General features: G+C 42.3%; 1 protein-coding gene across 1 annotated transcript in view; it reads left to right on the forward strand.

Moving 5' to 3' along the window:
* Positions 1 to 8,745: 8,745 nt before the first annotated feature.
* Positions 8,746 to 25,458, forward strand: part of LOC121541493 (microtubule-associated protein 1B-like) — a 68,777-nt gene continuing 52,064 nt past the window's right edge. Inside the window, exons 1-2 of the mRNA XM_041850549.2 lie at positions 8,746 to 9,024; positions 13,326 to 13,427. Coding sequence (XP_041706483.1) covers positions 8,841 to 9,024; positions 13,326 to 13,427 — 286 coding nt within the window. The 5' untranslated portion in view covers positions 8,746 to 8,840. The remainder of the gene's footprint in view (positions 9,025 to 13,325; positions 13,428 to 25,458) is intronic.

Here is a 25,458-nt window from a genome sequence, read left to right on the forward strand (position 1 = left end):
CCGTCATAGGATGCCACCTTTCCAACAAGTCAATTCAAATTTCTGCCCTGCCAGCGCTGCCCCAGTCAACTGTAAGTGCTGTTATTGTGAAGTGGAAACGTCTAGGAGCAACAACGGCTCAGCCGCGAAGTGGTAGGCCACACAAGCTCACAGAATGGGACCGCCGAGTGCTGAAGCGTGTAGCACGTAAAAAGCGTCTGTTGCAACACTCACTACCGAGTTCCAAACTGCCACTGGAAGCAACGTCAGCACAATGTTCGTCGGGAGCTTCATGCAATGGGTTTCCATTGCCGAGCAGCTGCACACAAGCCTAAGATCACCATGCGCAATGCCAAGCGTCGGCTGGAGTGGTGTAAAGCTCGCCACCATTGGACTCTGTAACAGTGGAAATGTGTTCTCTGGAGTGATGAATCACGCTTCACCATCTGGTAGTCCGGCGGACGAATCTGGGTATGGAGGATGCCAGGAGAAGAACGCTACCTGCCCGAATGCATAATGCCAACTATAAAGTTTGGTGGATGAGGAATAATGGTCTGGGGCTGTTTTTCATGGTTCCAGTGAAGGGAAATCTTAACGATACAGCATACAATGACATTCTAGATGATTCTGTGCTTCCAACTTTGTGGCAACAGTTTGGTGAAGGCCCTTTCCTGTTTCAGCATGACAATGCCCCCATGCACAAAGTGAGGTCCATACAGAAATGGTCTGTTGGGATCGGTGTGGAAGAACTTGACTGGCCTGCAAAGAGCCCTAACCTCAACCCTATCGAACACCTTTGGGATGAATTGGAAAGCCGACTGCGAGCCAGGGCTAATCGTCCAACATCAGTGCCTGACCTCACTAATGCTCTTGTGGCTGAATGGAAGCAAGTCCCTGCAGCAATGTTCCAACATCTAGTGGAAAGCCTTCCCAGAAGAGTGGAGGCTGTTATAGCAGCAAAGGGGGGACCAAATCCATATTAATACCCATGATTTTGTAATGAGATGTTCGACGAGCAGGCGTCCACATACTTTTGCTCAGACAAGATGCAGACAGACGCAGTCCCTTGGGCGAAGGGAAACAGGAGTTAACCATGTAAGTAAAATATTTAAATAAGTCGTTTTCACTTTACATTAACATTAACATTTTAGTCATTTAGCAGTTGCTCTTATTCAGAGCGACTTACAGTGCTGCAATGCTTTAAGTAGGTCACAGCACAAGGATTGTGGGGAGGAGTAGATATACAGTGCATTCGGAAAGTATTCAGACCCCTTCACTTTTTCCACATTTTGTTACGTTACAGCTTTATTCTAAAATAGATTAAAATATTTGTTCCATCAATCTACACACAATACCCCATAATGACGAAGTGAAAACAGGTTTTTAGAAGTTTTTGCAAATGTATTAAAAATTAAAAACAGAAATACCTTATTTATACAAGTATTCAGACCCTTTGCAATGACACTCGAAATTGAGCTCAGGTGCATCCTGTTTCCATTGATCATCCTTGAGCTGTTTCTACAACTTGATTGGAGTCCACCTGTGGTAAATGCAATTGATTGAACATGATTTGGAAAGACACACACCTTTCTATATAATGTCCCACAGTTGACAGCGCATGTCAGAGCAAAAACCAAGACATGAGGTAGAAGGAATTGTCCGTAGAGCTCCAAGATAGGATTGTGTTCAGGCACAGATCTGGGGAAGGGTACTAAAAAATATCTGCAGCATTGAAAGTCCCCAAGAACACAGTGGCCTCCATCAGTTTGGAACCAACAAGACTCTTCCTAGAGCTGGCCGCCTGGCCAAACTGAGCAATCGGGGGAGATGGGCCTTGGTCAGAGAGGTGACCAAGAACCCGATGGTCACTTTGACAGAGGTCCAGAGTTCCTCTGTGGAGATGGGATAACCTTCCAGAAGGACAACCATCTCTGCAGCACTCCACCAATAAGGCTTTTATGGTAGAGGGGCCAGACGGAAGCCACTCCTTAGTAAAAGGCACATGACAGCCCGCTTGGAGTTTGCCAAAAGGCACCTAAAGGACTCTCAGACCATGAGAAACAAGATTCTCTGTCTGATGAAACCAAGATTGAACTCTTTGGCCTGAATGCCAAGCGTCACGTCTAGAGGAAATCTGGCACCATCCCTACGGTGAAGCATGGTGGTGGCAGCATCATGCTGTGGGTATGTTTTTCAGCGGAAATTAGTCAGGATCCAAGAAAAGATGAACGGAGCAAAGTACAGAGAGATCCTTGATGAACACCTGCTCCAGAGCGCTCAGGACCTCAGACTGGGGTGAAGGTTCACCTTCCAACAGGACAACGACCCTAAGAACACAGCCAAGACAACGCAGGAGTGGCTTCGGACAAGTCTCTGAATATCCTTGAGTGGCCCAGCCAGAGCCCGGACTTGAACCCAATCATACATCTCTGGAGAGACCTGAAAATAGCTGTGCAGCGACGCTCCCCATCCAACCTGACAAAGCTTGACAGGATCTGCAGAGGAGAATGGGAGAAACTCCCCAAATACAGGTGTGCCAAGCCTCTAGCGTCATACCCAAGAAGACTCGAGGCTGTAATCGCTGCCAAAGGTGCTTCAACAAATTACTGAGTAAAGGGTCTGAATACTTATGTTAATGTGATATTTAATTTTTTAATTTTTTATACATTTGGAAAAATGTCAAAAACCTGTTTTTGCTTTGTCATTATGGGGTATTGTGTGTAGATTGATGAGGAAATTGTTTTTTTTAAATTAATTTTAGAATAAGGCTATAACGTTACGAAATGTGGAAAAAGTGAAAGGGTCTGAATACTTTCCGAATGCACTGTACTTAAGGAAACTACAGCAGCAGGGCAGGAGCTCAGCAACCAACGAAAAATAGGCTACAGATCTGAGATGTCCTTACTGTACAAGCATTAGACAGCCTTACACTGTATTTGAATATCTCAACATCATAATAACTGAAAGTAGACTATCGTATATATGTCTACTTACTGTAGGCCTACTGTGTCTGCCTGAACTCTTGAACTGTAACAGACCCAAATCCTCATCAACATTAATCACAGCAGGATACTGATGAGACCTCCTCTCCATCACCAGCACTTAGAGATAGCTTCGAGAGCACTACTGTAAGTCGCTTTGGATAAAAGCGTCTGCTAAATGGCATATTATATTATTATTATTACTACCCACAAACCCCTCCTGTCTCTCTAATCGTCCTGCAGTGCGTGGCGCCATGGTGATGAGGTCTTAATCTCTGACACTAAGGCAGGACAGATAGCCGCCACCTGACCAAGGAACCATAGAAACGACACCCTGCCTCTGAGGTCAGATATGTTATTCAACATAGACACTGGAGAAATCTACAGCAATCCACCTGATAAGGAAGCTAAGGTGCAGGAAGATCAGAGAGTAAACTGCATCATATAACCTCTCTTGTGTATAACTTCTTCATATAACCTCTCTAAATGTATGATCCTATTTGCCAATTTTTTAAAATAAGGATTAGAAAATGTATAAAGACCAAGGTATCAACGTGAATGAATGTTTCTTGAATGGTGATTTCAACCTGCTCCAATGTGTAGGCTATACCTGCAGCTCTTCCTGCACCCTACCTCTACAGTGCATTCTCTTATTGTGTAACTGGGGCAAAGGGGCGTGGCAAGACAAGGGATTCCCCAAAGAGCCTGCGATTCACCTGATAAAGGAAAAAAACTCAGCAAAAAAATAAACGTCCTCTCACTGTCAGCTGTGTTTATTTTCAGCAAACTTAACGTGTAAATATTTATATGAACATAACAAGATTCAAAAACTGAGACATAAACTGAACAAGTTCCACAAACATGTGACTAACAGAAATGGAATAGTGTGTCCCTGAACAAAGGGGGGGTCAAAATCAAAAGTAACAGTCAGTATCTCGGTGTGGCCACCAGCTGCATTAAGTACTGCAGTGCATCTCCTCCTCATGGACTGCACCATATTTGCCAGTTCTTGCTGTGAGATGTTACCCCACTCTTCCACCAAGGCACCTGCAAGTTCACGGACATTTCTGGGGGGAATGGCCCTAGCCCTCACCCTCCAATCCAACAGGTCCCAGACGTGCTCAATGGGATTGAGATCCGGGCTCTTCGCTGGCCATGGCAGAACACTGACATTCCTGTCTTGCAGGAAATCACGCACAGAACGAGCAGTATGGCTGGTGGCATTGTCATACTGGAGGGTCATGTCAGGATGAGCCTGCAGGAGGGGTACCACATGAGGGAGGAGGATGTCTTCCCTGTAACGCACAGCGTTGAGATTGCCTGCAATGACAACAAGCTCAGTCCGATGATGCTGTGACACACCACCCCAGACCATGACGTACCCTCTACCTCCAAATCAATCCCGCTCCAGAGTACAGGCCTCGGTGTAACGCTCATTCCTTCGACGATAAACGCGAATCCGACCATCACCCCTGGTGAGACAAAACCACGACTAGTCAGTGAAGAGCACTTTTTGCAAGTCCTGTCTGGTCCAGCGACGGTGGGTTTGTGCCCATAGGTGACGTTGTTGCCGGTGATGTCTGGTGAGGACCTGCCTTACAACAGGCCTACAAGCCCTCAGTCCAGCCTCTCTCAGCCTATTGCGGACAGTCTGAGCACTGATGGAGGGATTGTGCGTTCCTGGTGTAACTCGGTCAGTTGTTGTTGCCATCCTGTACCTAGTCCCGCAGGTGTGATGTTCGGATGTACCGATCCTGTGCAGGTGTTGTTACACGTGGTCTGCCACTGCGAGGATGATCAGCTGTCCGCCCTGTCTCCCTGTAGCTCTGTCTTAGGCATCTCACAGTATGGACATTGCAATTTATTGCCCTGGCCACATCTGCAGTCCTCATGCCTCCTTGCAGCATTTCTAAGGCCCGTTCACACAGATGAGCAGGGACCCTGGGCATCTTTCTTTTGGTGTTTTTCAGAGTCAGTAGAATGGCCTCTTTAGTGTCCTAAGTTTTCATAACTGTGACCTTAATTGCCTAACGTCTGTAATCTGTTAGTATCTTAACGACCGTTCCACAGGTGCATGTTCATTAATTGTTTATGGTTCATTGAACAAGCATGGGGAACAGTGTTTAAACCCTTTACAATGAAGATCTGTGAAGTTATTTGGATTTCTACGAATTATCTTTGAAAGACAGGGTCCTGAAAAAGGGACGTTTTTTTTTGCTGAGTTTATATGGTGTGCATCGTGTGGACGGATGCTTCAATTCCCTATAATTAGTATCAACTCATCATTACATTTGATTTCCGTTGACAGACTCTTCTTGGTGAATTAGGAGAGGAGTAGGATAATTTGACACGCTCTCTCACAGACCTGCGACTTTACTTATTAAAATCCTTCCACCACCCCCCAAACACCCCTCCCCCACCACACACACTCCCGCCCTCCCTCCGCCCCTCTCCATTCCTCCTCCCCATGTCTGTGTCTGGGAGACCAGGAGAGTAGGAGGGAGACTGACAGTGACAGCTTGTTGCATATCTAATGTGTTCATACTTTCCCAGCTGTGGGTGATGAATGTTTGATGTGCTGTATCATCCTAGGACTCCAGTGGCCTAAAGACAAAATGACCATGCCCAGCCCGCTCCAACCCAGACCTGGGCCTGTATTTACATGACAGATCTGGGATCAGTTTAGCCTTTTAGATCATAATGAATAAGATTACTTCAACAGGAGGGAACTGATCCTAGATTAGCACTCCTAGTCTGCACAGCCCCTTCCAAACAACCTCTCTGGCTCTGTCTGAAAAGTGTAAACGCTGTCAAGTCACTGGGCTCGTTTGAGTGGTAAGGCGAAAGCAACCATCTGCGACATCCGAAAGTCAGACACTGATGTGGCTCAGTGCAACATGGCAGTGTTGCCATTGTTTATAAAAGTCGTTCTTTATAATGATGAAATAAAAATGTCTCTAACAGCCATATCACACACTCACAAACTGAAAATATCTACACTGAGTGTACAAAACATTAAGAACATCTTCCTAATATCCTTCTTTAACCTGTATCCTCCCCTTCATCTACACTCATTGAAGTTGGTTTAACATGTGAAATCAATAAGGGATCATAGCTTTCACCTGGTCAGTCTATAGCCCTATCCGTACAGGACTAGTATTACTAGAGAACGTTGGTTATGTAATTATTACCCCAGAATGTCCATTATTCCAGAGGATGATTCGGACGGGATGAGTTTTCAAAACTGCCCCGTGTAATTCTTTATTTTTTTTCAATAAATTGACAGTTTCTTAACCATACCAAACCATCTTTGGTATAGATAGTGTCGCAATAATATCTGAATTGAGGAAGTGTGCAAAACATTTTTTTATTGCAACAATAATACCAATATTACACATCAATACAGGGACATTCCTGTGTATACAATAAAAAATACAAATAATAATAATAATAAAACACCAGGCGACACCCCCCCCCCCCCCAAAAAAAAAAAAGAACGAATAATAATTCAGGACATCTTTAGATGTGTCAAGGCAATGAGACATTAACAGTCATTCAGAGAAATTACTTCTAATAATATTTCCAACTTTGTAAGTTTCACAAGTTTGAGGGATTTATAAAATTGTAACAGTTCAATTAAACAAAATAAGGAATTTTCCCACCTCATTTACATTTGTGAATATAATATTTGGCCAAGTGAATAATAATTTTAATAAAATAGTTATGATCGGAATTAAAATGATAAGCATAATACCATTTCATGAATTTCAATCCATAGTTTACTAGAATGGTGGCATGAAAAAAATAAATGTGACCGACCGCCTTGATTCGGGCCTTATGTAGCAAAATTTGAAATTGTGTTTATTACATTGGATAAAAGCAGAGACACAGAGCTACAAAATGGTACTGTTGAAGTCGGAAGTTTACATACACTTAGGTTGGAGTCATTAAAACTTGTTTTTCAACCACTCCACAAATGTCTTGTTAACAAACTATAGTTTTGGCAAGTCAGTTACGACATCTACTTTGTGCATGACACAAGTCATTTTTCCAACAATTGTTTACAAACAGATTATTTCACTTATAATTCACTGTATCACAATTCCAGTGGGTCAGAAGTTTAAATACACTAAGTTGACTGTGCCTTTAAAACGCTTGAAAAATTCCAGAAAATGATGTCATGGCTTTAGAAGCTTCTGATAGGCTAATTGACATAATTTGAGTCAATTGGAGGTGTACCTGTGGATGTATTTCAAGGCCTACCTTCAAACTCAGTGCCTCTTTGCTTGACATCATGGGAAAATCAAAATAAATCAGCCGACCTCAGAAAGAAAATTGTAGACCTCCACAAGTCTGGTTCATCCTTGGTACCACGTTCATCTGTACAAACAATAGTATGCAAGTATAAACACCATGGGACCACGCAGCCATCATACCGCTAAGGAAGGACATGCGTTCTGTCTCCTAGAAATGAACGTACTTTGGTGTGAAATGTGCAAATCAATCCCAGAACAACAGCAAAGGTCCTTGTGAGGATGCTGGAGGAAACAGGTACAAAAGTATCTATATCCACAGTAAAACGAGTCCTATATCGACATAACCTGAAAGGCCGCTCAGCAAGGAAGAAGCCACTGCTCCAAAACCGCCATAAAAAAGCCAGACTACGGTTTGCAACTGCACATGGGGACAAAGATCGTACTTTTGGGATAAATGTCCTCTGGTCTGATGAAACAAAAATAGAACTGTTTGGCCATAATGACCATCGTTATGTTTGGAGGAAAAAGGGGGAAGTCTTGCTTAAGGACAGCAAAGTCAAGGTATTGGAGTGGCTATCACAAAGCCCTTACCTCAATCCTATAGTACATTTGTGGGCAGAACTGAAAAAGTATGTGCGAGCAAGGAGGCCTACAAACCTGACTCAGTTACACCAGCTCTGTCAGGAGGAATGGGCCAAAATTCACCCAATTTATTGTGGGAAGCTTGTGGAAGGCTACCCGAAATGTTTGACCCAAGTTAAACAATGTAAAGGCAATGCTACCAAATACTAATTGAGTGTATGTAAACTTCTGACCCACTGAAATAAATAATTATCTCTATTATTATTCTGACATTTCACATTCTTAAAATAAAGTGGTGATCCTAACTGACCTAAAACAGGGATTTTTTACTAGGATTAAATGTCAGGAATTGTGAAAAACTGAGTTTAAATGTATTTGGCTAAGGTGTATGTAAACTTCCGACTTCAACTGTAACTTACATTTTTTTTAGTTGGATGTGACTTCTCATTTAGTTTTGAGTCAGTACCACATAAACATTTTAAATAATAATGACTTTTTATTGACTTTGAGTTTAATTTACTAGAAGTATTGGAGTAAAAAATGCCTTGGGGTTTACAGTGTAGAGGTAAATGTTTGGGGGTAGATTTGGAATTCAGCATAACTAAAACTATGCAGGTTCTAGTAACACTATCCGAAGTTTTGGAAAAAAGGGTTCTTTGATGATTCTTTGGTAGGCAAGAATACATAGAACAATATATAATATTTCCCAGCATGCTCTATTGCAGTGAGATTTTCAGAATTGTTTGTTTTACTTTAATATATGTGTTTTTGCATTTACATTGATTGGTTAATACATTTTATGCTACACAAAAATAAATAATATACCGTTTTCTAATCAGAGTCCAGGGAGTGCGCATGAGAGCACGAGCGCACCAGAGCACCGATTTCTCGTGTCCCGCTCCTCCCCCGGTTACAGATCATGACACAATGTCTAGGGGTATAAAAGCAGGACCACTCCTTTCACGGCGTACTGTAAGTCTGGTGACTATCACTCAGCTCCGTAGCCGGACAGGGACGTGTGCTGCCTGGTGTGGATGCGAGGATGGCGACGCTTGTGGAATCCGCAGAGATTGAGACTTTAAGCAGCTCCAGTAACGTTATGGCATCCCCTACGTCCGCGAGTCTCTCCCACCGTTTTGTTGACAACAAATTTTACCTGCTTGTGGTTATTGGGGAAATGGTCACGGAGGATCACTTGAAGTGTGCCATTGCGGATATAGAAAAAGGTAAGAACACTGAGGAATGCGATAGCCTAGTCCGATTTTGAGGATGTGGTGTAGGCTAGCCTATGATGGTAGCGGCAGCAGCAGCACTATGTGCTGAATGCTTTGTCATAGGCTACAACTATACTTTCTATCTTATTTGGAATATGGTGAGAAGAACTAGCCTAGGCCTACATCATGCGCCAAGTCTGGATTCACGTTTTTGTAACTTAGTGTTATGCGTAAAGTAGCCTATCTCATTTTGGATGCATCCACTTCCATAGGCATTATAGGCTATAAAGCTATCAGGCAACCAGAAAAACGTGAAAATGATTGTGTTGTAGATGTGATGTTAAAGTGATGTGATATTGCTGGCTGCGCGCACGGCCCCTCCCAGTGTGGTATCTGAAAATCTGTGGTTAGCGCAAATCAAACAGATGGCATCGGTCCACACCTCAACACCCTTTCCCCTCACCTATCCTCCCTTCCTCCATCCACCGTTTCTATAGGACTGCAGGCTATACCTTTCCATAACATAATATATTCTGCAGTGTTACTTTAAATCAGTCACACACGTGGAAAAACTGTCGGGATTCGGGAATGATTCAGCATTCTTATTGTGCGTCAATAAGACATGTTATTGCTTTTCTTGGGGATGTGATGCGGACCAGGGGCAGGGTATAGACCACCGCGTCAATGCATTAATCTTGTTTTGGTTTAGTGCATCCGTTGTTTCGTTGTCGGAAATGAATTCATAGGCCTACTGTTATAGAGGAGTCCAAGCCTATATTGTCCCCTTTAACCATGCGTAAACCATAAAAAGGTATATATTTGTTATATAGCCTTGCTTCACTTTGCATTCGCACTTACTGAGACAGCATTTGTTCCACTGTGCCTACAGAACAACAAAGCAGGGTGTTGGCTAGGCTACTTATTGGCAGGTGCGCGCACTCCAATAGTTCCATCTTTTGAACAGGATGTTGCTTTATGTACATGCGTGATAACCCTCCTCTTGCTGCTGCATCTTAAATCATTCACCCTGCCCGCCCCAACGCGACCCATCCCATTCCTCATCCTTGCTTTCTCATTCCTGTATCCCGCTCTCTCTCATCCGACACCGGCATGTAGGCGTGGCCCACTCCGCACTGCGGTCCCTACGGAAAGTCTTAGGGAGCGCTATTCAAACAAAAAGAGCGTTTCGGAATGACTGTGCGTGTGTCGTCTGTCAGCATTGGCTGGGTCCTGTGTGGGCATACAGGTTGGCATGACAAGAAGAAGAAACTGTGGCGGAAGAAGAAATGTGTGGGCGGATGACAGCACCATGTTTCGTAAACTTGTGGAACAAAGGCGCATTGAAAAACCTGCTGAGGCCTACTGCACAGGAGTGATTAATGCCATGGTTTTCTCCTGTCTTTTATTGTTTACAGTATCAACACACTATTAACAGAATTGCATGGATTATAAAAACAACATATGATAGAATCCAACGCGTTCATATTTTAGGCCATATTCATTCAATTACTGTTTATGCTTATTAGATGGGGCCTACTATATTTTGAAGAGGTTTTCAGACATAGGCTAATTATTATTATGATGACAAATCTGTTCATATGCTTATGCCACAAATGCATACTTTACATACATTCCCTTGGGGATTTTGAAAGGGAAAACTAGACATTTGTTTATAAACCTATTATTATTACTTTATTATTATTCATATTATTATTATTATTATTATTATTATTATTATTATTATTATTATTATTATTACTATGTGCTTGATTGCGTAGCCTATTATGTGAGAAGTAACTTAATCGAAAAAACGTACTTAACTTGTTGCATGTGTTGTTAAATCTCTGTGGTTTGAATGGGTCATGTCAGATATCAATCAGGAATTGGATACAGCTGCATCATGCTGTGCACACAGTTCCAGGAACACTTCGTCATCTTCTAGCAGGGCATTTTTCTCTCCTGATGAATCGGTCAGCGCAGACCAGGCTTCACCCTTTGGCTTTCTACTGTTTCTGCCTTCACCTGTTTGTGTCTTCGCCTATGTAGTTGTATCTATGATCGTATGCTATCTATTCATGTTTTTTCTATGTTCTGTTTATCTGTGAATTAACCAATGATATCAGGCCACACCCAGCCATGATTACAGACACCTGTGTGTGTCCTTTGACACTATATAAAACGAGTGACCCGCAGTGTTTGTCATTATACCCTGCTGAAGAAAAGCTTGTCTGTCGAAACGTTGGTTATTAAGTAATTAAATTATTGCATCTGAGCTCCTAGAGTGTGCCGCTCTCCTTTTCTTTTGCATGTGTCTTCACCACATCCATGATGTTATCCCAGGCCCTGACTGTGTCCAGACTGCTCGTCAATACATGTTGCACCTTATTTTGTCCTATAGGCCTACTGGTTGTTATCTGCATTGTGGGGTCAATGTTGTTACTGTTTATTATATATATATATATATATATATATAAAGTGCATTAGCATATATATATATATATATATAGCTGGGTTTCTGTATATATATAGATGTGGTTTTTTTCTGTATATATATAGATGTGGTTTTAGGCTGGGTTTCTGTATATATATATATATATATATATATATATATATATATATATATATATATTTTATTGAGCTTGCGTTGGTGTGGTTTTGTATTTGAGCAATACAGGAAAGTTTTCTATTTTCCAATAAAGTTCATCAGAGTTTAAACAAACCTAGTTTCATTACAGTAAGCAGCAGTGCATTGCTTGCTATTTGTGGTTTTAGGCTGGGTTTCTGTATAGCACTTTGTGACATCTGCTGATGTAAAAAGGGCTTTATAAATAAATTTGATTGATTGATTAAACCCTGGTTATCATGACTCAGCCTTGGCCAGCAGCACCACCCACAGCCCCTGGCAAACTGAAGCTAATGCACTTTATAGATATTTCCTGTTATATATTTCCTCTCTCATGCCAAATGGTATGTTTTCATTCTAGGACAGGCCCAATGAACTGGAAGAGTGAGACCAACGTTTAATAGATGCTGGTGACAACATTGAGACTTATACATTGAACAAATCGGAACCTGTTGCCAACCCAGCTAACACATTTGGTTCCTTGGAAGTTGTGGGAATGTACATTTTTGGTTTCTCATTGGTTCTGGGAATGAAGCTATGTGTTACCTGACCGGTAAAATTGAATGTTTTTTTAATGTTCTGAGAACGTAAGAGAAAATGTAGTCTGTTCAGAGAATGTTAATTTTTATGTTCCAGGGAGGTTCTGAGAACGTTTTCCTTTCCTGAGAGGTTTTATTTACCTTCTGAGAACAGAAATTATAGGTTATTTGAAGGTAATTAAATAATGTTCTGAGAACATGTTTCAATTAGTCTTTTAATAACACTGCTAGCTTAGTTTGGGTTAACGGTTTTGAACTCCAGGCACAGATAGGACACATGGAAATTCATATGCTTAGGCATTAATCATGCAAACACATAAATGTTTTATTGTGGCACGGTGTCAGTGAAATTCAAATCTATGATCTCCTGTTCTCTATCCACTTCACCACCAGGATGGCATTACATGTTTTTTTAACTCATACAAAGCTGTTCATTTTAGTCTATTCAAACAGACCCCATTTCAAAGGAAACAAATGCTCATTAAGATCAGGTGTGGCCAATTAGTGGGCGCGGCCAACACACCTGAACACACTTAACAAGATAGACGATAGAGAGAGTTTTGTTGATGCTGAGAACGGAATGTAATGTTTTTAAATAACATTCTTAGAACGTTCTTTGAACATTACTAATGTTTTCTTGTGTTTTTTATGGGACATTTTCTTAATGTTCTGAGAACATGACTTTAAATATAACCATGAGGAAACCTGCAGAAAGCATTATGCTGAAGTACTGAAATTCCAACAGAAGAACATTGTTTCTTAACATTCTCTGAACATTCTGAGAACATGACTTTAAATAGAACCATGAGGAAACCTGTAGGAAATGTTATACTGAAGTACTGAAATTCCCACTTAAGAAACATATGGTTCTCAGAACATTATGTGCTAGCTGGGTATCCTACAGCATTCCCAGAACGTTGTTGGAAGGTTGTATTCAAAATATCCATAGGACAACCACGCTCTCACCAAGCTCTAAGAAACATATGGTTCTCAGAACGTTATGTGCTAGCTGGGAAGGCCCTTGATGCAACATGTATGGGGAATATTCATAGTGTGCCAGCCTCTGCCTGGCTAGCCTAGTGATATAAATAGTGCGTTTTTGCACTGATGTCTTTCTGTTCCTTGATCTTTTTGTTTTGTTTTCTGTGCAGGGATTCGCTCATGGGACACCAACCTCATCGACTGTAACCTAGACCAGGAACTCAAGCTCTTTGTCTCCAGACATTCAGCCCGTTTCTCTGCAGACGTACGAGGTAAGGTCAAGCACAAAACAAACGTGAAGATGTGACAATGCACTATTGTCAACTTTACAGTCAATGCATGTTTAATGTAGGATATTCACCTTTACTTCACTTCTTTACAATTTCAGAGGATGCCTCTCTCTCTCTTGCCCTCTCTCTCCTTCTAACTCTCTCTCTGTACCTTGGTTAGGTACTAGGTGCAGTAACCCCCACCAGTGTTTAGTGTGTGATCTCTGTGCTGTCTGTGATTGTATTATGTATCCCTGGATCTGCAGTGTCAACAGTGAGCTCGGCTGTCTACCTATAGCGTGGGCAATAAAGGAGTAGTCCTGATGGACTAATGACCCTATAGCTAGCAGGACATGTGGTGTGGCAGTGGACAGGGTGCCCTTGTCCGGGAACAGACGTGCAGCCGACCGTTTGGCTTCACAAGGGGTCCCATTTTATAGGCCTTATTCCATACTAATAACCTACTTAATATCCATGCTATTACATTGGAATATACAGCTTTATTACTATGGAATATTGTCTCTGTATTGTAAAGTATAACCCATACAGGTCATGATCAGCTAGGCTTCTCATTGGCCTGATGGCTCCAGCCATAAGAGAATAGATGACAGGTGTCGTGGTTTGTGTTAATTACAAGCACACACCTACCTGGTGTAAGTTTTAACTGCACCTAGACAAAGGCTATAGATTAATTGTTTTACTGTCCTTGGAAGAGACTCTGCTTGGTAAACAAACTGAATGAGAGACACTTGTAAAATGTTGATGGCCTCCCACAGTAGAAATAAAGAGGGGAGCTGGGTGACACTCGAAATATGGAAGCCAAACCCTTTTTCCCATAATATTGTGACATTAAGTTTGTGTATCACAGACCAGCTAGTAAATCACCAGTCTGCCCTCCTAAGAGAGGGGCGTTTATCACAGTGAAGGTCTGTCTTTTGGCTGAGGAGCTGAGGGCTATGTCGTTTGAAAGGGATTAGTGCCAATGAAGGGTGCGTGGTCTTGTTCTTCTGTCCTCTTGGGGACCTAAAATCCCCAAAAGCCCCCACAAGGATAGTAAAACAAGGAACATTCTCCCTCATGGGGACATTTCCCACCTCCCCACGAGTACAAAGGCTATTTTAAGCTCAGGGGTTAGGTTTAGGGTTACAATTAGGGTTAGAATTATGGTTAGAGTAAGGGGTTAGGTTTAGGGTTAGGAGTAAGGGTTATGGGTTAAGGTTAGGGTTAAGGTTTAGGGGTTAGTGAAAATATGAATTATGTTTGGGGTCGCCATGAGTATAGAAAAACAAGCGTGTTTGTGTGTGTGTGTGTGTGCCTTTATGATCTCACTTCTCTGACCTTGGGCTGTGTCACTGTCAACTGAAAGCTGGTGAATCAGCAGCAGTTTGTATATTTACATACTAAAGGTTGTCAATGATTGTGTGATGTTGGGATATCCTTTGTGGATGCAGTGGAATACATTGAGGCATGCTACATTCAAATAATATGAAATCCTCACAAACAAACCTCATAGATGCTAAATATAGATGAAAGCCAAAGCCATGTATTACCATTGTGGTCCACACTGGATTCTAGCTGTGTGGTAAATTTAATTCGTTTTCAGGTGTCTAGCCAAAATACACTTTGACACTTCTAATGTCGACCGCTAAACAGTGACACAGCAGGGGTCAGTAGCCATTTTACTTTCACCTCACTGAGCATGAAAGCCTTTAAGTGGGGTGCACTCTGTCCTCCTCTTTATTCCTCCTGTTATCCCTCTCGCTCCTCCAGACAGCCTCGCCCTCTCTTCCGCTGTGTGTGTGTGTGTTGCCGAGCAACGCTGCCCAGGTGCAGATGCACAGGAGACCCATGGGTAATTAGTTGGATGAATCCCCCAGTGGCCTGGGTCTGGGTCTCACAATAAAAGTATGGAGGGAGGGATAGAAGGAGGGATGAAGGGATGGAGGGAGTTAGGGAATGAGAGATAGATGAACTCCCCAGTAGCCTGGGTCTGGGTTTCACAATAAAAGGAGGGAAGAGAGGGATGCACTGTAAAAATATATGTATATGTACAATAGGATTGTGAATTTGCTCAACACAATAGCGTTGAAGTTGATTCAACATAGAATTGTAATGCAACCAGCTGCAATATAATTGTGAGTTGGCTCAACATTTGGGCATAGAGCTGAGCCAACATACATTCTCAAGTTAAATTGTATGTTCACTCAACTTTGAATTTTAGGTTGAGTGAACATACAATTCAACTTGAGAATGTATTCTACCTTATTTGCATATTTCCCAGAGTGCCTTTCCAGTGAATTGTAGTTACCACCCATTTGTTAGCGACAGAGTCATGGTTGTTGTATTCAATGGTTTTCAGTACTTTAGCCTTCTAAGTGAATATGTTATCTTTAAAAATAAATGCTTTATGACAATACATTACATTTATCATAAGGATTTTCTTTGAGAGTTACACCCTAACACAGTGGTCGGAAATTGTTGGTTAAGAAATCACATTATGCTGGCTTGCAAAGTGATGTGTAGTTACTATAGCAATCCAGCCAAAGAGAGAATATCCAACTATTTTAATCACCCGCAACCTGCATACAGAATGACTGCCAGGGTAGAGAATATTGATTATTGAGACTACCTTAATCAAATAAACTGGAACAGCCATCTCAGTAACAGGTGCAATAAGTCCAACTACTAAACGATTAGATTATTAAAAAATATATGTTATTTATGTTTGTGTAGCATACGATTAATCAACCAATCAAAGTACATGGAAAAACACAGGTATTGAAACAAACAATTCAGAAAATCAACCTGAAAGTGAGCATGCTGGGAAATATGATAATGATGGGCGTGGTTGAGTTGTTTTGAACAAACATGAATTTGTAATTTCACTCAACAAGATTGTTTAAATTCAGCTGATTTTGAGCAGAGTTTGTTGACTCAACACACTAACACATTAGCTCAAATTCTTGTCCTTCTGAAGTCCACTCAAATCGCAAAATTACGCTGATTAAGCAATTGGTTAAGTTGGCTTTTTTACAATGTGGAGGGAGAGAATAATAAGCTGTGTAAAGTCTAATAACATAGTAAGGATGATTTATGATAAGCTTCTCATCTAGTATTCCCCACAACCAAAAATGTAATTAGATATGATATAAATATATAATATGCTCCCAAGAGATAATTGACTAGAAATGTCATTACCATTTTGCATACTGTATAAATTATAGTGTTTTTCATGTTGAAGAAAGTACTGCTGGTGTGCTTTTAAACTGATTTCATTGTGCTGTAAATTGGCCTGGTTTTAACCCCGCTTCCCCAATAGACACAATTATTAACAAACAACATTAAGCAAGTGCACCTGTTCTCATGTTGGTCCTCAGTTAAGAGCTATGAAAACATCAAAAGCGTACCATACTAATAACGTTATCACACATGGTTAATAAAAACAATTTAATCATGGGCAATCCTTGATAACAGAGTATTTGTATTTGTATTTATAATGGATCCCCATTAGCTGCAGTCAAGGCAGCAGCTACTCTTCCTGGGGTCCAGCAAAATTAAGGCAGTTATACATTTTAAAAACATTACAATACATTCATAACAGATTTCACAACATATTAAGTGTGTGCCCTCAGGCCTCTACTCTACTACCACATATCTATAGCACAAAATTCATGGTACATGTGTGTATAGTGCGTATGTTATTGTGTGTTTGTTAGCATGTGTCTATGTTTGTGTTGCTTCACAGTCCCCGCTGTTACATAAGGTGTATTTTTATCTGTTTTTTAAATCTAATTTTAGTGCTGGCATGACTTACTTGATGTAGTCATGGCTCTATGTAGTACTGTGCGCCTCCCATAGTCTGTTCTTGACTTGGGGACTGTGAAGAGACCTCTGGTGGCATTTATTGTGGGGTATGCATGGGTGTCCGAGCTGTGTGCCAGCAGTTCAAACAGACAGCTTGGTGCATTCAACTTGTCAATACCTCACACAAATACAAGTAGTGATGAAGTCAATCTCTCCTCCACTTTGAGCCAGGAGAGATTGACATGCATATTATTAATGTTAGCTCTCTGTACACATCCAAGGGCCAGCCGTGCTGCCTTGTTCTGAGCCAATTGCAAAAGTCCCTCTTTGTAGCATCTGACCACAAGACTGAACAATAGTCCAGGTGCGACAAAACAAGGGCCTGTAGGACCTGCCTTGTTGATAGTGCTGTTAAGAATGCAGAGGAGCGCTTTATTATAGACAGACTTCTCCCCATCCTAGCTACTGTGGTATCAATATGTTTTGACCATGACAGTTTACAATCCAGGGTTACTCCAAGCGGTTTAGTCTCCTCAACTTGCTCAATTTCCACATTATTCATTACAAGATTTAGTTGAAGTTTAGGGTTTAGTAAATGATTTGTCCCAAATACAATGCTTTTAGATTTTGAAATATTTAGAACAAACTTATTCCTTGCCACCCATTCTGAAACTAACTGCAGCTCTTTGTTAAGTGTTGCTGTCATTTCAGTCGCTGTCGTAGCTGATGTGTATAGTGTTGAGTCATCCGCATACATAAACACACTACAAAGGTAGACATACTCAGGTTATTTTTATTAGTACAGGGTGAGCTGCACACAGTGGACTTCCAACTAGGGCACACCACCTCAGTGCTAACAGTATTACTCTGGTTCATAGGCATATGAGTACTGCATACAATAGCTGTAGGATCAGCAGAGGCATTCCGGGCAGTAAGAGGGACATAAATTCGATTATTTACATTGTGTCTTCCAAAAACCTCTAGGATAATGTACATTTGCTGAATCATTATGACAACTCAGTGACACAATTAGCTGGACTTGGGTCATTGATAAGTCATTGTCTCAGCACAGCCTTATAATGCTGTGAAAGGATCCAGGAACCCAAATGATTTGGGTGGATCCCATCCTCCTTATAATACGAGCTTTGTTTCCAGAAGGTATCAAAATTGTCAATAAATGTTACACCCACAGAGCTGCAATAGTCTTGTAGCCAGTTATGGAAGGCTAAAAGTCTGCTGAACCACTCAATGCCACGATTTAGGGAGGGCAGAGGGCTAGATATTATGGGGAGTTTGTTGGTGTCGAGTAGAGACCCAATCAGTTCTTTAAAATCCATGTTCAGCTGTTCTGATCTACCCTTCATAATATAATTTGACTCCACATGAACCATGATAGTATCAGCCCCCGGTAACTGACTCACAGCCTCGGGAATCAACCTGGTGATGTCTTGAACTTTTTCCCCAGGAAAACACAAAGTCTTTGCCCCAGGTACAGACAAAAATCCAGAAAATCCCATTGTATGATTTTTAAGTAATTAATTTGCATTTTATTGCATGCCATAAGTATTTGATACATCAGAAAAGCAGAACTTAATATTTGGTACAGAAACCTTTGTTTGCAATTACAGAGATCATACGTTTCCTGTAGGTCTTGACCAGGTTTGCACACACTGCAGCAGGGATTTTGGCCCACTCCTCCATACAGACCTTCTCCAGATCCTTCAGGTTTCGGAGCTGTCGCTGGGCAATACGGACTTTCAGCTCCCTCCAAAGATTTTCTATTGGGTTCAGGTCTGGAGACTGGCTAGGCCACTCCAGGACCTTGAGATGCTTCTTACGGAGCCACTCCTTAGTTGCCCTGGCTGTGTGTTTCGGGTCGTTGTCATGCTGGAAGACCCAGCCACGACCCATCTTCAATGCTCTTACTGAGGGAAGGAGGTTGTTGGCCAAGATCTCGTGATACATGGCCCCATCCATCCTCCCCTCAATACGGTGCAGTCGTCCTGTCCCCTTTGCAGAAAAGCATCCCCAAAGAATGATGTTTCCACCTCCATGCTTCACGGTTGGGATGGTGTTCTTGGGGTTGTACTCATCCTTCTTCTTCCTCCAAACATGGCGAGTGGAGTTTAGACCAAAAAGCTCTATTTTTGTCTCATCAGACCACATGACCTTCTCCCATTCCTCATCTGGATCATCCAGATGGTCATTGGCAAACTTCAGACGGGCCTGGACATGCGCTGGCTTGAGCAGGGGGACCTTGCGTGCGCTCCAGGATTTTAATCCATGACGGTGTGTTGCTAATGGTTTTCTTTGAGACTGTGGTCCCAGCTCTCTTCAGGTCATTGACCAGGTCCTGCCGTGTAGTTCTGGGCTGATCCCTCACCTTCCTCATGATCATTGATGCCCCACGAGGTGAGATCTTGCATGGAGCCCCAGACCAAGGGTGATTGACCGTCATCTTGAACTTCTTCCATTTTCTAATAATTGCGCCAACAGTTGTTGCCTTCTCACCAAGCTGCTTGCCTATTGTCCTGTAGCCCATCCCAGCGTTGTGCAGGTCTACAATTTTATCCCTGATGTCCTTACACAGCTCTCTAGTCTTGGCCATTGTGGAGAGGTTGGAGTCTGTTTGATTGAGTGTGTGGACAGGTGTCTTTTATACAGGTAACGAGTTCAAACAGGTGCAGTTAATACAGGTAATGAGTGGAGAACAGGAGGGCTTCTTAAAGAAAAACTAACAGGTCTGTGAGAGCCGGAATTCTTACTGGTTGGTAGGTGATCAAATACTTATGTCATGCAATAAAATGCAAATTAATTACTTAAAAATCATACAATGTGATTTTCTGGATTTTTGTTTTAGATTCCGTCTCTCACAGTTGAAGTGTACCTATGATAAAAAATTACAGACCTCTACATGCTTTGTAAGTAGGAAAACCTGCAAAATCGGCAGTGTATCAAATACTTGTTCTCCCCACTGTATATGTCTCATCATCGAACTCCATGATCCGGCCTCTGCCGTGTCTCGAAGCAGATTGCGAGGCCAGAGCCACAGAAGTCACCTGAGAAGAGGGCTGCTGAGACGCCGGCTGCGTGCAGGCCACAACCGCCAAAGGGACAGAGCTCTGATCCAGAGAGCACGGCCCAGCGGAGGTTGGTTGTGGAGGCAGGCTGTGCCCAGGCAGTTGATTGACTAGGACAGGGAGCGGTAGCTGGAGGGTAGCTGGAGCGGTAGCTGGAGGGTCATCCACACCCATGGAAGGCACACCCAAGCCTCCAGCAGAGGACAGCTGATACAGGGGCTCAAAGCGATTTGAAAGTCTGAAGTCCGGACCCGGGGGAAGAAGGCAGGCGTGCCGAGAACGATTCTTCTCCTTCTTTCTGTTTTTTTATTCTTTCTTTAGCTGCATCAAGTTCAATAAATTTTTCACAAATTAAGGTTTCCATCGGACCTTTCCCCGTGACAACAATGAACATGTCACATATTATACATGTAATTGCTCGCGAGTCCCCAGCAGATTCAAATGAGTTTTCATTGCGGACACTGAGACTCAGATGTTCACTTTAAAATGTATGTCCAACCAAAACTAATGATTGCAAAGTTAAATAAACCATACAACTCTATGCACAATGACTAATTGTAACAATTTCTACAGAACATTTTACAAAAACACATTTACTTGAAGAACAGTACAGATGCAAAGTTTGGTAACAGAATGACAGTTTGTGCACAATACCCAAAGGACACTTTTCACCAAAACCACTAGTTATTGCTGAGAGGTTTAGGTTCCACAGAATAAATCAGGAAGAGGGAGAATCAGTGACGATGTTTGCTGATGCATTAAATAAACTATCAGAGCACTGTGAGTGTAATGCTGTTCTAAATGACACCATTAGAGACAGACTAGTGTGTGGGCTACGGAGTGAAGCTACACAAAAGAGACTATTGACTGAAAGTAATCTGACCTTGTCAAAGGCCATTGAAGTCAGTGTGTCCATGGAACTAGTTGCTAAAGAGGCTCAGCAGTTGAGTTAATCGGTAAAAGTGCACAGAGTTGCAACTGAAAATCTGAGACAGGGAAATCAAGGCACATGCTTCTGCAGGCATATCATTTACATGCTGGTGTAAGGACATGGATTTCTGAGCCTGTGATAAAAAGGACCACATCGAACGAGTCTGCAGAAACAAAAAGAGCTCAGAGAAAATGTCAAAGACTGAAAAGAAGAAAGAGACATTCCAGGAGCATATCATTCCTTCTGGTGAAGAGAAGCCGATCGCTTTCGCATCGAGGACATTAAACAAAGCAGAAACTAACTATGCACAGATAGGACGAGAAGCCCTAGGCATCGTTTTTGGAGTGCATTAGTTTCACCAGGATCTGCACGGGAGGAAGTTCACCCTTCTTACAGATCATCGTCTGCTGACGAGCATCTTTGGACCGCATACTAGGATTCCGTCACTTGGTGCAAGCAAATCAAATAAGAAATCAAATCAAATTTGATTTGTCACATGCTTCGTAAACAACAGGTGTAGACCAGTGGAGGCTGCTGAGGGGAGGACAGCTCATAATATTGGCTATAAAGGTGCAAATGGAATGGCATCAAACACATGGAAACCATGTGTTTGATGTATTTGATACCATTTCACTTATTCCGCTCCAGCCGTTACAAAGAGCCCATCCTCCCCAATTAAGGAAGCACCAACCACCTGTGGTGTAGACTAACAATATAATTCTTACAGGCTCTGCCCAACAATGCAGAGAGAAAAAAAGAGAAATAATAGAAAAATAATAACACAAGGAATAAATACACAATGAGTAACGATAACTTGGCTGTATACACGGGGTACCAGTACCGAGTCGATGTGCAGGGGTACGAGGTAATTGAGCTAGATATGTACATATACAGTTGAAGTCGGAAGTTTACATACACTTAGGTTGGAGTCAATAATACTTGTTTTGTCAACCACTCCACAAATGTCTTGTTAACAAACTATAGTTTTGGCAAGTCGGTTAGGACATCTACTTTGTGCAAGACACAAGTAATTTTTCCAACAATTGTTTACAGACAGATTATTTCACTTATAATTCACTGTATCACAATTCCAGTGAGTCAGAAGTTTACATACACTAAGTTGACTGTGCCTTTAAACAGCTTGGTAAATTCCAGAAAATGATGTCATGGCTTTAGGAGCTTCTGATAGGCTAATTGACATCATTTGAGTCAATTGGAGGTGTACCTGTGGATGTATTTCAAGGCCTACCTTCAAACTCAGTGCCTCTTTGCTTGACATCATGGGAAAATCAAAAGAAATCAGCCAATTGTAGACCTCCACAAGTCTGGTTCATCCTTGGGAGCAATTTCCAAACGCCTGAAGGTACCACGTTAATCTGTACAAACAATAGTACGCAAGTATAAACAGCATGGGACCACACAGCCGTCATACCGCTCAGGAAGGAGACGTATTCTGTCTCCTAGAGATTAATGTACTTTGGTGCGAAAAGTGCAAATCAATCCCAGAACAGCAAAGAACCTTGTGAAGATGCTGGAGGAAACAGGTACAAAAGTATCTATATCCACAGTAAAACGAGTCCTATATCGACATATCCTGAAAGGCCGCTCAGCAAGGAAGAAGCCACTGCTCCAAAACCGCCATAAAAAAGCCAGACTACGGTTTGCAACTGCACATGGGGACAAAGTTTGTACTTTTTGGAGAAATGTCCTCTGGTCTGATGAAACAAAAATAGAACTGTTTGGCCATAATGACCATCGTTATGTTTGGAGGAAAAAGGGGAATGCTTGCAAGCCGAAAAACAACATCCCAACCGTGAAGCACGGGGGTGGCAGCATCATGCTGTGGGGGTGCTTTGCTGCAGGAGGGACTGGTGCACTTCACAAAATAGATGGCATCATGAGGAAGGAAAATTATGTGGATATATTGAAGCAACATCTCAAGACATCAGTCAGGAAGTTAAAGCTTGGTCGCAAATGGGTCTTCCAAATGGACAATGACCCCAAGCATACTTCCAAAGTTGTGGCAAAGTGGCTTAAGGACAACAAAGTCAAGGTATTGGAGTGGCCATCACAAAGCCCTGACCTCAATCCTATAGTACATTTGTGGGCAGAACTGAAAAAGTATGTGCGAGCAAGGAGGCCTACATACCTGACTCAGTTACACCAGCTCTGTCAGGAGGAATGGGCCAAAATTCACCCAACTTACTGTGGGAAGCTTGTGGAAGTCTACCCGAAACGTTTGACCCAAGTTAAACAATTTAAAGGCAATGCTACCAAATACTAATTGAGTGTGTGTAAACTTCTGACCCACTGGGAATGTGATGAAAGAAATAAAAGCTGAAATAAATAATTATCTCTACTATTATTCTGACATTTCACATTCTTAAAATAAAGTGGTGATCCTAACTGACTTAAAACAGGGAATTTTGACTAGGATTAAATGTCAGGAATTGTGAAAAACTGAATTTAAATGTATTTGGCTAAGGTGTATGTAAACTTATGACTTCAACTGTAGGTAGGGATAAAGTGACAGCAGGATAGATAATAAACAGTAACAGCAGTGTATGTGATTAGTCAAAATAGTTAGTGCAAAAAGGATCATTGCAGATAGGATCATTGCAGATAGGCCAGGTAGCTATTGGTTAACTATTTAACTAACTATTTAGCAGTCTTATGGCTTGGGGGTAGAAGCTGTTCAGGGTCCTGTTGGTTCCAGACTTGGTGCATCGGTACTGCTTGCCGTGAGGTAGCAGAATGCAAGGGTGGGCTTTGTTGTTGTCAACACACACCTACGACATCAAGTTCTGCAAGTCTGAACTGCAATGCAACACAGATGGACTTTCCAGGTTGCCACTACCTGTGGTCAAGCCAGAGTCACACCAAGTAGACATCTTCTACTTCAGACAAGTGGAAAACCCAAGTCACTTCAACCCAAGTGCGGAGTAACACCAGAAACAACACTGTAATAAGTGATGGACATTATCATCAAAGGTAAAGACGCAGGAGATGCTCCGGAACTGAAACCTTACCTTTCCAGGAGAACTGAGCTGTCAGTATAGTCTGGTTGCCTGCTGTGGGGGAGGAGAGTAATCATTCTGCTTTCGCTGAGAAAACCAGTGTTGCAACAGCTACACTCAGGTCATTGTGGAATGGTCACATGAAGGAAATCACACAAAACTATTTCTGGTGGCCTGACTCGATGGAAGTATTGAGGAGAAAGCAAAAACATGTTCCTCATATCAGCAGGTTCGCAATGTACATCCTTGCACCTCTTCATCCGTGGGATTGGCCAGAGGAGGCGTGGCAACGCATTCACGTCGACTTCGTAGGCCCATTCGAAGACAGAATGTTTCTTGTGGTTATGGATGCTCATAGCCAGTGGCCAGAGGTTGCCATCATGAGGTCTACTACTGCTGAGAAGACCATAGAGAAGTGTTTAGTTGGTTTGGATCGCCACTCCAACTCGTTAGCGACAACGGACAGCAGCTAGTGTCCCAAGAAATGGCCACGCTCCTACAGGTGAATGGCGTTCAGCACTTCAAGTCTGCACCGTATCATCCATCTACCAACGGGCTGGCATAGAGGTTTGTACAGATGATCAAACATGCCTTAAAGCGCCTCAGGGCCAAGGGACACTGCACTAACGCTTGAACAGCTTCCTGCTACCCTACCGGAACAAACCTTACGCAACCACCAAGGCATCGCTTCGACCGACTCAATCCTCCAAACGCAAAGGAGACTCTGCGACGTCAACAGGAGAGTCAAGTCAAATGTCGTGAACTGAGAGTAAAGGACAGAGCTTTCAATCCTGGAGAAACTGTATTGGGACAACACTTCAAATTAGTGGATTCAGCTATTTCATCCACACCCGATGCTGACAGGGGAATAAAATCGACTTTCCAACAAGTCAGTTCGTCAAATTTCTGCCTTGCTAGAGCTGCCCCGGTCACCTGTAAGTGCTGTTATTGTGAAGTGGAAACGTTTAGGAGCAACAACGGCTCAGTGGTAGGCCACACAAGCTCACAGAATGGGACTGCCGAGTGCTGAAGCGCGTAACAATTGTCTGTCCTCGGTTGCAACACTCACTACCGAGTTCCAAACTGCCTCTGGAAGCAACGTCAGCACAATAACTGTTTGTCGGCAGCGTCATGAAATGGGGTTCCATGACTGAGCAGCCACACACAAGCCTAAGATCACCATGTGCAATGCCAAGCGTCAG

The sequence above is a fragment of the Coregonus clupeaformis genome, chromosome 27, assembly GCF_020615455.1.
Source record: "Coregonus clupeaformis isolate EN_2021a chromosome 27, ASM2061545v1, whole genome shotgun sequence".
Classification (NCBI taxonomy): Eukaryota; Metazoa; Chordata; class Actinopteri; order Salmoniformes; family Salmonidae; genus Coregonus; species Coregonus clupeaformis.